At 40.5% G+C, this 12461-nt stretch overlaps 1 protein-coding gene across 1 annotated transcript in view; it reads left to right on the top strand.

The window, feature by feature from the left end:
- Positions 1-2737: 2737 nt before the first annotated feature.
- Positions 2738-12461, top strand: part of LOC138963097 (multidrug resistance-associated protein 1-like) — a 56290-nt gene continuing 46566 nt past the window's right edge. Inside the window, exons 1-4 of the mRNA XM_070335120.1 lie at positions 2738-3125; positions 7989-8168; positions 9070-9198; positions 10434-10562. Coding sequence (XP_070191221.1) covers positions 3096-3125; positions 7989-8168; positions 9070-9198; positions 10434-10562 — 468 coding nt within the window. The 5' untranslated portion in view covers positions 2738-3095. The remainder of the gene's footprint in view (positions 3126-7988; positions 8169-9069; positions 9199-10433; positions 10563-12461) is intronic.

The raw sequence follows: 12461 nt of genomic DNA, 5'->3' as shown, positions 1-12461 counted from the left end.
TTGCAAGTTTTCCTGCTCAATTGTTATTCCTATCACTACATAAAATTGTTTGTTTGTTCATGGGCTGAAACTCCCACGGCTTTTACGTGTATGACCGTTTTTACCCCGCCATTTAGGCAGCCATACGCCACTTTCGGAGGAAGCATGTTGGGTATTTTCGTGTTTCTATAACCCACCGAACTCTGACATGGATTACAGGATTTTCGTGCGCACTTGGTGTCAGTTGTGCTTGCGTGTACACACGGGGGTGTTCTGCACACAAAGTTAACTCTGAGAAATAAATCTCTCGCCGAACGTGGGGACGAACTCACGCTGACAGCGGCCAACTGGATACAAATCCAGCGCGCTACCGACTGAGCTACATCCCCGCCCTAATTACTACTACATAAAATTGATTTACATTTGTTTACTGCTCTTTTTATGGTCGGTTATCTAATTATTTTGTCTTATTTTTTTCGCTTTTGTTTATTTGTTTGTCTGTATGTCTTCTCTGTTTACATTTAGTCAAGTTTTGACTAAATGTTTTAACATAGAGTAGGGAATCGAGACGAGGGTCGTGGTGTATGTGTGTGTGTGTGTGTGTGTGTGTGTGTGTGTGTGTCTGTCTGTCTGTCTGTCTGTCTGTGTGTGTGTGTAGAGCAATTCAGACTAAACTACTGGGCCGATCTTTATGAAATTTGACATGAGAGTTCCTGGGTATGATATCCTCGGACTTTTTTTTCATTTTTTCGATAAATACCTTTGATGACGTCATATCCGGCTTTTTGTAAAAAGTTGAGGCGGCACTGTCACACCCTCATTTTTCCATTAAATTGATTGACATTTTGGCAAAGCAATCTTCGACGAAGGCCGGGGTTTGGTATTGCATTTCAGCTTGGTGGCTTAAAAACTAATGAGTGAGTTTGGTCATTAAAAATCGGAAACTTGTAATTAAAATTATTTTTTTTATTAAACGATCCAAAAACAATTTCATCTTATTTTTCGTCATTTTCTGATTCCAAAAACATATACATATGTTATATTTGGATTAAAAACAAGCTCTGAAAATTAAAAATATAAAAATTATGATCAAAATTAAATTTCCGAAATTGTTTTAAAAACTATTTCATCTTATTCCTTGTCGGTTCCTCATTCCAAAAACATATAGATATGATATGTTTGGATTAAAAACACGCTCAGAAAGTTAAAACGAAGAGAGGTACAGTAAAGCGTGCTATGAAGCACAGCGCAATCGCTACTGCGCCAAACAGGCACGTCACTTTCACTGCCTTTTGCAGTAGCGGCGGACTACGTTCAGTTTCATTCTGTGAGTTCCACAGCTGGACTAAATGTTGTAATTTCGCCTTACGCGACTTGTTACATTTACTCAAGTTATGACTAAATGTTTTAACATCGAGGGGGGAATCGAGACGAGGGTCGTGGTGTATGTGTGTGTGTGTGTGTGTGTGTGTGTGTGTGTGTGTGTGTGTGTGTGTGCGTGCGTGTAGAGCGATTCAGACCAAACTACTGGACCGATCTTAATGAAATTTGACATGAGAGTTCCTGGGTACGATATCCTCAGACGTTTTTTTTTCTTCATTTTTTTGATAAATGTCTTTGATGACGTCATATCCGGCTTTTCGTGAAAGTTGAGGCGGCACTGTCACGCCCTCATTTTTCAACCAAATTGGTTGAAATTTTGGTCAAGTAATGTTCGACGAAGCCCGGACTTCGGTATTGCATTTCAGCGTGGTGGCTTAAAAATTAATTGATGATTTTGGTCATTAAAAATCTGAAAATTGTAAAAAAAAAAAAAAAATTTATCAAACGATCCAAATTTACGTTTATCTTATTCTCCATCATTTGCTGATTCCAAAAACATATAAATATGTTATATTTGGATTAACAACAAGCTCTGAAAATTGAATATATAAAAATTATTATCAAAATTAAATTTTCCAAATCAATTTAAAAACACTTTCATCATATTCCTTGTCGGTTCCTGATTCCAAAAACATATAGATATGATATGTTTGGATTAGAAACACGCTCAGAAAGTTAAAACGAAGAGAGGTACAGAAAAGCGTGCTATCCTTCCCAGCGCAACTACTACGTGGACTGACGATGCTACGAGTATACGGTCTTGCTGCGTTGCATTGCGTTCAGTTTCATTCTGTGAGTTCGACAGCTACTTGACTAAATGTTGTATTTTCGCCTTACGCGACTATTTACGTTCATCTTATTCTCCATCATTTGCTGATTCCAAAAACATATAAATATGTTATATTTGGATTAAAAACAAGCTCTGAAAATTAAATATATAAAAATCATTATCAAAATTAGATTGTCGAAATCAATTTAAAAACACTTTCATCTTATTCCTTGTCGGTTCCTGATTCCAAAAACACATAGATATGATATATTTGGATTAAAAACACGCTCAGAAAGTTAAAACGAAGAGAGGTACAGAAAAGCGTGCTATCCTTCTCAGCGCAACTACTACCCCGCTCTTCTTGTCAATTTCACTGCCTTTGCCACGAGCGGTGGACTTACGATGCTACGAGTATACGGTCTTGCTGAAAAATGGCATTGCGTTCAGTTTCATTCTGTGAGTTCGACAGCTACTTGACTAAATGTTGTATTTTCGCCTTACGCGACTTGTTGTTACTTCTTTTCCCTTTTGCCTTTTTTTTGGGGGGGGGGGGGGGGGGTAAGCAATCTCGGGACTTCAAACCTAAACCTCTTTACGAGAGTTCTTTCCCTTTGCCCAACATTGCGGACACTTGAAGCAGACGAATGTCTTGAGATGGTGCAATAAATGTACCTATATTTACACGATTGCATGAAGGGGTCAGAATGCAGCGTTTCCGCTTTGCGCTCAGAAGAATCTTAACTTTAAAATGTTCATGTGCAAGATGCATTAGTTAATGCCTGAGCTGATTCTTTGGCAAAGCTTCCCAACTTGCAACATTTTTTACAAGTTCAGCTCCTGATGAATGGCGGGAGCTAGATCATCGATCGCAAGCATCAGCCACACCTGATTACTTCTTGTCGCCTGTGACATGAATTTTATCAGTCTTCTCGGTTTACAATCGTCCTGTCATAAGCACTAAGAGATGGATGGTTTCTGCGATTCACCGTTTTGGGTAAGCTTTGTTAGTTGACAGACAAGATAATAACTATAAGTGTTACAATCTATGTCATGGACATGCATGGCTGCCATTGCACTTTAGATAGCGGACCTAGTTTTTGCTGGAGTTGCTCTTTGTCACAATATCAGTCAGGTATGAATTGCCGGATATTCTAACCAGGCTGGGGGATCTCCTCATAAGCCCCGTGCGAGGTTGCTCACCACATTAAAAGAATCTCAGGGTCCACTCTTCTTTCAGTATCACTGTATATAGGTCCGGTATATAATATCTATATATATATGACAACACTTCCACATTGCTATCCGGAGAAAAAGCCTATAGGGCGCAGTGGCATGGTGGTAAGACATCGGTCTCCTAATCGGGAGTTCGAATCCCGGTACGGTCGCTGCCGCCTGGTGGGGTATACGAAATCGGCGTATGCTGCCTGAATGGCGGGGTAAAAACGGTCATGCACGTAAAAATCCACTCGTGCTAAAAACATGAGTGAATGTGGGAGCCTAAGCCCATGAACGAAGAAGAAGAAGATACACACAGATCTGTGATGTGTTCATGCATCGGTCACCGAGCATTTGCACTTTTGATGGCCTTTTATATTAAAGACCTGGACATGCTTAGAATTGCTATTAGAAGTCTAAAAGTTATGCACTTATATATTGAAATTTAAATAGAAGCAGGTTTCAGCTGAACTTAAAGGCATATGTACTCGATGACTATACACGCTAATTGCTTTACCAACAGCTGGAGACATGCTAAATTAAGTTCCCTGCAAAATATTGTGGTCTAGGACCCCTTCAATGTTGAGATATGACTAAGTGCCAAAAGGTGCGCACGAAAAGCGGACAAAGGGGCTAAAAAATAAAAGTTGACAAACACGACTGATATTGTGATTTTTGTTAAGACAACAGATGCTGGAACCCAATTACGAAAAGAAAAGATAAATTTACCCAAATGATTTTACAAATAACGATAATTTTGTTCGTTATATCATTCAAAACGGCACTGAGTCATAGCATTAAGGTTATCTCGCACGTTTTTAAAGCTAGGGCTTTGAAACTTGGCACACAACCAAAGTATAATGACCTCCAGGTATGGTGCACATCACACTAAACAACATTGAATTTCAAGGTCACAGCGAGGTTAAATTTCCTTTGCAAACTGGAAAATTGTCGTTGTCACGTCTTACATGTTTTAATACTAGATCAGTTAGACTTTACATACTTCACATACTTTCAGCATTTTTATAAAACCTCATTAAAAGTGACCTGCTTGTTAATCTTTGTCAAAGTTCAAGGTCACAGCGGGGTCACATCTGGTCCAAATGTGGAATATTTTCAATTTATTCAGCGCGTTTATAGCACGAGCTTTGAAAATACACACAGTTCTAGTGTATAATGTTCACACACGATTAAAGTCTGGTTGAAAAAGTCAAGGTCACAGCAGGGTCGCGTTGAGGTCAAACATATACATTTTTCAATGAGGTTTTCTCATATGTTTTTGAAGCTAGGGCCTTGAAACTTGGCACACTACGCAAGTTAAATTAAACCTCATCAAATTCCAAGGTCACAGTAAGGTTAAAGATCCTTTAAGGATATTTTCTAAAAAAGGTGACCGCCTGGTTAATGTTTGTCAAATTTCAAGGTCACAGCAGTGCCATCTGGCTTAAACTTTGAAAAATTGTCAATTTCTTCAACTAGTTTTATAGTGTTTGAAGTCATTCACACATGATGAAAGTCTGGTTGATAAAATCAAACGTCAAGGTCGCAGCGGGGTCGCATTGAAGTCAGACACATACAATTGTCATTTTCACGAACGCCTTTTAAGCAACACCTTTGAAACTTCACACATTCCAAAGTTTTGATGTTGTTTGGTTATAATCAAAGTGTGGTCAATTTCCATGATTGAGAGCATTCAGAGGGGTCAAGTTGAGGTCACACAAAAGAGATTAAATTGTCGACACAACAGATGAGACTGGCTACCACTGTTTATTTTAATACACTTTTATGCAAATTTTAAATTGTGTTCAACCATATACACCAAACTCACCCAAACTCCTGAAACATCCAAGAAAAGGAAAAATGTGTCCAAGCAAGGAAAAACGCCATTTCTTCAAAGGCTGGAATAACTACAGAGGCAGCCGCGTCATTACACACAATGCAATTACGTCATACATCATACATTTCTATGAGTCATGTTGAATGGAATGGTGGCATGTGCCTCTATTCTAGCTAACAACAAAGCTGAAAAAATGAATATTATCTGTTTGTTTTGTTTGTTTTACCCGTACGAGACCTTTCTGTGACCTTGACATGTGACAAGGATCTACCTTAACTTCTTTAAGTCGGAGTTGAGAGTTGTGTGATGTTTGAAGGCTCTCCCTTTAAAAAAAACTGAGATAATGATGCATTTTCGTGTTTTTGATTTGCCCATGTGACCTTGAGATTCGACAAAGGTCAACAAGACTTTAACCGTGTATGGGGGCTATTAAGCCCAAAAATGTGAACTTTCAAGGTTCTTGCTTTGAAAAACTCTGAGAAAAAGGTTATGTTTTTTTTTTTACCCACACGAGACCCTGCTATGACCTTCACATTTCTCAAGGATCAACCTTGAATTCTCCATGTTGAACAATCATTAAGCAAAAGCGTTGTTTGAAGTTTGAAGGTTCTAGCTTCAAAAATCTCTGAAAAAATATGTTTCATCCGTTTTCTGAACCACATGTGACCCAGCCGTGACCTTGAAATCTGACAAGGGTCAACAAGACTTTTACCATGCATGGGGGCGATTAAACCCAAAATGTGTGTGAAGTTTCAAGGTTTCAACTTAAAAAACGTCTGAGAAAAATATACATTTTCCTTTTTGGACAATGTGTTGCACGCAAGACAACACGACAAACGCTCGTGTTATCATTCTTTTACTTTAAGGTCGACTTGCGTGCCCGCTCTTTCGCTAATCTCAATTAAAATTCATCTTAGAAGTTCGGTTTTATTACGCTTTTAATTAAGAAGATTAAACTAAGACAACAAATAGTTAGTTTTACCCATTAAACTCGATAAGGTAGTGACATTTTATGTTGAACGCAAGAAGGTGTCGCACGCAAGATCTGAAAAAATGTTGACGACATAATTTCAACACTTGATAGCGCAATCGTGGTTCGTGATTTCTTCACAAATTTTGAACACAGAATGTGTCACGTGGTTCCGTAAATGAAGTAGATCTTTGTACATGTAAATTTTGTTTTTAAAAGAAAATAACCGTTAATTACCGAACATTTTGTCGCACGCAAGATATGACGAAATTTTCAAATCGTTTTCAAAAATGCTGTTCAAAAGTTCTGCAGTCTTTGCTGGATTACTTGAAAGACAGCAGTTTGATACACCGTTATCGCTTGACGTGTCGACATCAATTCCAGAGTTTTTGAAAAAGAAATTTAGTAAATATCTGCGATTGAAAAATGTATGCCGTGATGACGAATCATCTTGCGTGCGACACCTTAAAATTCGGTTATCGAAAAAAAAAAATTCTCTCGAGATTTAGATTTGACGTTTGGTCTCGTCTGTAAAGCGATGTTTCAGGCATTCAATCAAACTAAATGCAATTCATTTGTGCTTCTTGTTATTTTTCTGTGGCATATTCAAAACACGAGGTATCACGATGTCCTTTTTCAGATGGCCGGTTTTGGCGTTATTTTTGACTTTAAACAAAGATAACTTCAAAACCGTTCAAGTCAGACACACGAAATTATGTCCACTATCTCTTCGCACATTCATCCACACACACACCAATTTTCAGCAGACACACGTTTTTAGAAACATTTTTATTGTAAAACAAAGTCGTCTTCTGTTCTGTGAGCACCTTTTGGCACTTAGTCATATGTTAATTTTCATTTTGATCTGGATCGTCCTATTTATAGATTTGGCAACACATGTAACGTTGATGCAAGGGAGCTAACACCGCGGCTTTGTTGACATCCTCACTTTTTCAGAGGCTAGAACAAGCTGTAATGCATGTATTATGGTCCGCGCATGGTGACATATCGTCATTATATGGTCTTATGGTGCGTTTGACATCGATTATGGGCAAACTACACTTTGTAAACACGGGAGCGCGTACATATGCCTTTAAGTGCATGAGCAAGTGATTTCAATATCTCATGCAGATTAAAGTCTGTATCTGTGACTGTGTGTGAAAAGTAAATTCAAAGGAGCTTACCTTGCTCAGAAGGTAAAGTGAATCAAACAATCCTTGTAGTATATATATACTCTGGGGGAAGAAGGATGGCAGGAAGAGGGTAAACGTAAACTGAGCTTGTGTGTGTGTCTTGTCTGTTCAACAGTAATTTGCTTTTCCATTAGGCCTAAAAAAAAAATAGGTGTGGTTACGGTAACCCGACCTACCCTATTTTTAGGGGCCGATCCTATAACTTTTTATTACATTTGTCAAAAAAAAAAGAAAAAAAAGAAAAAACAAACGAGTGCAAAAAACGCAATGAAAGCGAAAGCGCCCGAGTCGCACACCTATTTCCCTGTCAAGTAGGTTTAATTTGTACACATTAGAAAAAAAAGTTAAAAAAAATAAAAAAGGGATTGCCTACCTACCTACCCTATTTTTTTTGGCTATGTTACCGTAACCACACCTATTTTTTTTTTTGGCCTTATTAACAAGTAAGAGATCTTTATATTGTCTTCCCCTTACAGCAGGAAAACAGCTAAGAAGTGTGAAGGCTTGTCAAAAAAACGATCATTTGCGAAAAATGTTAACCCTATATCTATGAGTCTGAAGGAACGTGTTCATGGTTGCTCACGTTTTACCTTGTACGGCATTTAATCAATATTTTATGCTTTATTTCCTGTACATGTGCAGAACACAAGTGAACTGTGGGAAGGGTCATGGCCGCAGTTCACACCGTGTTTCCAGGACACCATTCTGGTGTGGGTGCCGTGCGGCTGGCTGTGGGTTGTCTCCCCTTTCTACCTGTACTCCGTCTTGTCCAACCACCGCAGCCAGCCCATCAACATAAGCAACCTTTACCTGGCGAAAATGGTACATTGCTAAATGGGAATTTCTTGTGAGAATTTGTGGATGTGTGTGTCTGTGTGAGGGAGGAATGAGGGGGGGGGGGGGGGGGGGGAGGGGGTCTAGAAGTGTGCATGTACTTGTGTGTGTGTTTGACAGTGTGGGCATGTGAACAAGTGTGGTGGAGGGGGGGGGGGGTGTTGTATAAGTGCATGTACTTGTGTGTGTTTGACAGTGTGGGCATGTGCATGAGTGTGGTGGAGGGGGGGGGGGGTTGTATTTATAAGTAAACATGTACTTGTGTGTGTGTGTGTGTGTGTTTGACAGTGTGGGCATGTGAACAAGTGTGGTGGAGGGGGGGGTGTTGTATAAGTGCATGTACTTGTGTGTGTGTTTGACAGTGTGGGTATGTGCATGAGTCTGGTGAACGGGGGTTGTATTTATAAGTGAACATGCACTTTGCGTGTGTGTGTTTGACAGTGTGGGCATGTGAACAAGTGTGGTGGAGGGGAGGTGTTGTATAAGTGCATGTACTTGTGTGTGTTTGACGGTGTGGGCATGTGAACGAGTGTGGTGGAGGGGGGGTGTTGTATAAGTGCATGTACTTGTGTGTGTTTGACGGTGTGGGCATGTGCATGAGTGTGGTGGAGGGGGGGTTGTATTTATAAATGAGCATGTACTTGTGTGTGTTTGACAGTGAGGGTCTGTGCATGAGTCTTGTGGGGGAGGGGAGGGGGGCTTTAATGAGAGGACCCCTTGATGAATACCCACCTCTGACAAAAAACAAAGTTTGTTGATTTTTGACAGATTAGAAGTCGCCTTGTGATGAACGTGCAGTTGCATGACATATACATTTTTGATAGTTCCAAGGCTGTCTTTGTGCGACAGCTAGGTAGCACTGTACATGGTTTTTCTTCTCTCTGTTCAGATCCTGGCAGGACTGCTCCTCGTGACAACACTGGCACAGTTCGTGCTGCGCCTCAGTGACCGCGTCGACAACCACGACGATCTCCTCAAGGCAGATATCTTCTCCCCTGTTGTCATAGCTGTGACTGTGGTGGGTTTCTTGTTTCACGTCCAGTTAGCTATTTCTGTTTGTTGACAACCACGACAATTTCCTCAAGGCAGATATCTTCTCGCCTGTGGTCATAGCTGTGACTGTGGTGGGTTTCTTGTTTCACGTCCAGTTAGCTATTTCTGTTTGTTGACAACCACGACGATCTCCTCAAGGCAGATATCTTCTCCCCTGTTGTCATAGCTGTGACTGTGGTGGGTTTCTTGTTTCGCGTCCAGTTAGCTATTTCTGTTTGTTGACAACCACGACGATCTCCTCAAGGCAGATATCTTCTCCCCTGTTGTCATAGCTGTGACTGTGGTGGGTTTCTTGTTTCACATCCAGTTAACCACTTCTGTTTGTTGTTTACAGCATACCTATCCTCTTTATGTTTGTGTATAACTATAGGAGAGGGAGTTTGTATGTGAGTGGCGTTGGGGATGCATTTCATGGGTTAGTTCAGATTAAAGGGCCTCAAAGTGTGTGTGTTGGATAGTTTGAGAAGTAGTGTGCTTGTGCACGTTTCTGAGGCTAGTTTCAATTTGTCCACACCTTCGTTCTCCTCCTCCTTCTCTCTCTCTCTCTCTCTCTCTCTCTCTCTCTCTCTCTCTCTCTCTCTCTCTCTCTCTCTCTCTCTCTCTCTCTCTCTCTCTCTCTCTCTCTCTCTCTCTCTCTCTCTCTCTGTGTCTTCGTGGATCTCTCTGTCTGTCTCTCTGTCAATGTCTCTGTCTGTCTCTGTCTCTCTGTCTCTCTGTCTCTGTCTCTCTCTCTCTCTCTCTCTTGCTCTCTCTCTCTCTCTCTTGCTCTCTCTCTCTGTCTCTCTCTCTCCTCCCCCCCCCCCCCCCCCCCCCATTCTGTCTCTCAGCCCTGATCACTTCAGCCTTTGTCTTCACTATTCTGTCTTAGTCTGTCAGCGTGACTTGTTCTAATAATTTGGATAATGGAATTTTCTTTTAGATTACAACTAAGTGATATCATTTTGTTTCCTCCGAAAACGGCGTATGGCTGCCTAAATGGCGGGGTAAAAAACGGTCATACACGTAAAATTCCACTCGTGCAAAAAACACGAGTGTACGTGGGAGTTTCAGCCCACAAACGCAGAAGAAGAAACGCAGAAGAATATCATTTTGTATTTTATGTTTGTACCCGTCAGAAGAGTATTATTCTGCAGCTTTTGGGAAAGATAGCTTAAGTCAGTAGTCGCTTCTAAGTGTTATATTTTGTACTCTTTTCCACAGTTACTGACTTTTTTGCTGACAGCGGTAGAGCGACAGAAAGGCTTCATAGCATCCAACGTACAGTTCTTGTTTTGGCTGGTGCTGACGGTGGCACAGATTGTGCCATTCTACTCTGTAATAGAACTGAAGGTTGGTCTCTTTGTCATTACAGTCATAACACTATATATACGTACTACTGTTGTTTGTAAAATATGTTTTAAAGGCTTACTTAATTCTTTTTATGTATTTAAATATTTATTGAATTTACTGTGTGTGTGTGTGTGTGTGTGTGTGTGTGAGTGCACGCGTGTGTGTGAGTGCACGCGTGTATGTGTGTGTGTGTGTGTGTGTGTGTGTATGTGCGCTTGTATGAGATTGGGTGTGTGTCAAAATGTGTTGTGCAATATGGCATGAAAATCTTTTTAAATTTGTTGTGAACAATTACAGCTTTGTATTCCATGTTTATTATTTTTATGAAGTAATTATAGTAAAATAGTCTTATGTTTCTTATTTGTTCGACCCTCTTAGGATTATGGAGTTTTATGCACTGCCTTTTATAGTTAACTAAACTTTTGTATTTGAAATAGCCCATTGCAGTTGGTGTAGGCCTTCAGCTTATTTAAATCGCTTGTCCAGTGTTTAATTTAATTCTCTATTTTTGTATGAACTCAAATGTTTAGTGTTCTTAGTATGTCTTGCTAAGCTAAGTTCTATTTAATCAGAGTATGTTTGCGTGTGCTTATACTTTGTGATATTGTAAAGCGCATAGTGCTTTTAGTTATGCGCCATAGAAATCTCCTTAATAAATAAATACATAAATAAATAAATAAATAAATGAATAAGTCCCCATGTTAAGACCTCCAAAACGCTTAGAAAATCAGGTCTAAAAAGGGAGGGGGCCTTGAAGTGGGGGTAACTTTACACAGGTTATCAACAGAAAGTTTGTGAAAAAAGGGTATTAAAAGGGAGGGGGCCTTGAAATGGGGGGTAACTTTACACAGGTTATCAACAGAAAGTTTGTGAAAAAAGGGTATTAAAAGGGAGGGGGCCTTGAAATGGGGGGTAACTTTACACAGGTTATCAACAGAAAGTTTGTGAAAACGGGGTATTAAAAGGGAGGGGTCCTTGAAATGGGGGTAACTTTACACAGGTTATCAACAGACAGTTTGTGAAAACAGGGTATTAAAAGGGCGGAGGTCTTACATTTGGGGGGGGGGGGTCTTAAAAGGGGGGTTCCACTGTACGTTTCTTTTGTCAATTTGCCTGCAATTGACAGTTGTGCATGTCACACAAGTCTGCTATCTGACAGGTGTTTATAATGTTAACGTTAGCTCACACAAGTCTGCTATCTGACAGGTGTTTATAATGTTAACGTTAGCTCACACAGTGGAACCTGTCTGTAACGACCCCCCCAAGGGACCGCCCAAAAGTGCTTGTTATAGACCGGTAGTTGCTATACCACTGTCTCGTAACTAACGCGATAGTCGGACAGAATTGCGCCCCTGGAACTGCAGGTAGTTCCGGTTTGTGTTTGCAAAATGGAACCGCATGACAATCCGCCCTTCAACTTCTTTCCCCACGTAGTTTGAACAGCAGACACAATAACGTTTCCCTCCACCACTTATCTTCTTCTCTCGTTCAGCCATTTTGGACGTAAACAAACAACCGGAACTACCCGCCGACAGCGCCGCGAGCTATGGCAGGGACGGACAACTCTTATCACTTTCGTTTTGAGACGATGCTATAGGATCAGGATAAGATTTTATAAAGTCCTGTGAGGTTACCCTCTTGGAAATTTGGAGTGCTTTCTCACTGGGGAAATCGAGCTGCCATACAGTATGGCGCTACCTATAAGCCCTGAGACTTTTGCTCTGAACTTGAGTTCTTTATCGAAAGGTGGATTATATTTTAAAAAACTTAAATAAACTTGTCAGGGATGCTTTGTGGTGGCTGTTATGGAGAGGTGGTCACCATGGTCGGTGGTTGATTGTATCTCCAGACAGGCACAGTGGCGCTGTGGTAAGACGTCGGCCTCCTAATCGGGAGGTC

The sequence above is a fragment of the Littorina saxatilis genome, linkage group LG3, assembly GCF_037325665.1.
Source record: "Littorina saxatilis isolate snail1 linkage group LG3, US_GU_Lsax_2.0, whole genome shotgun sequence".
In the NCBI taxonomy this organism is placed as follows: domain Eukaryota; kingdom Metazoa; phylum Mollusca; class Gastropoda; order Littorinimorpha; family Littorinidae; genus Littorina; species Littorina saxatilis.
Note: the sequence above shows the minus strand (reverse complement) of the source record. Positions and strands in the feature narration are given on the sequence as shown.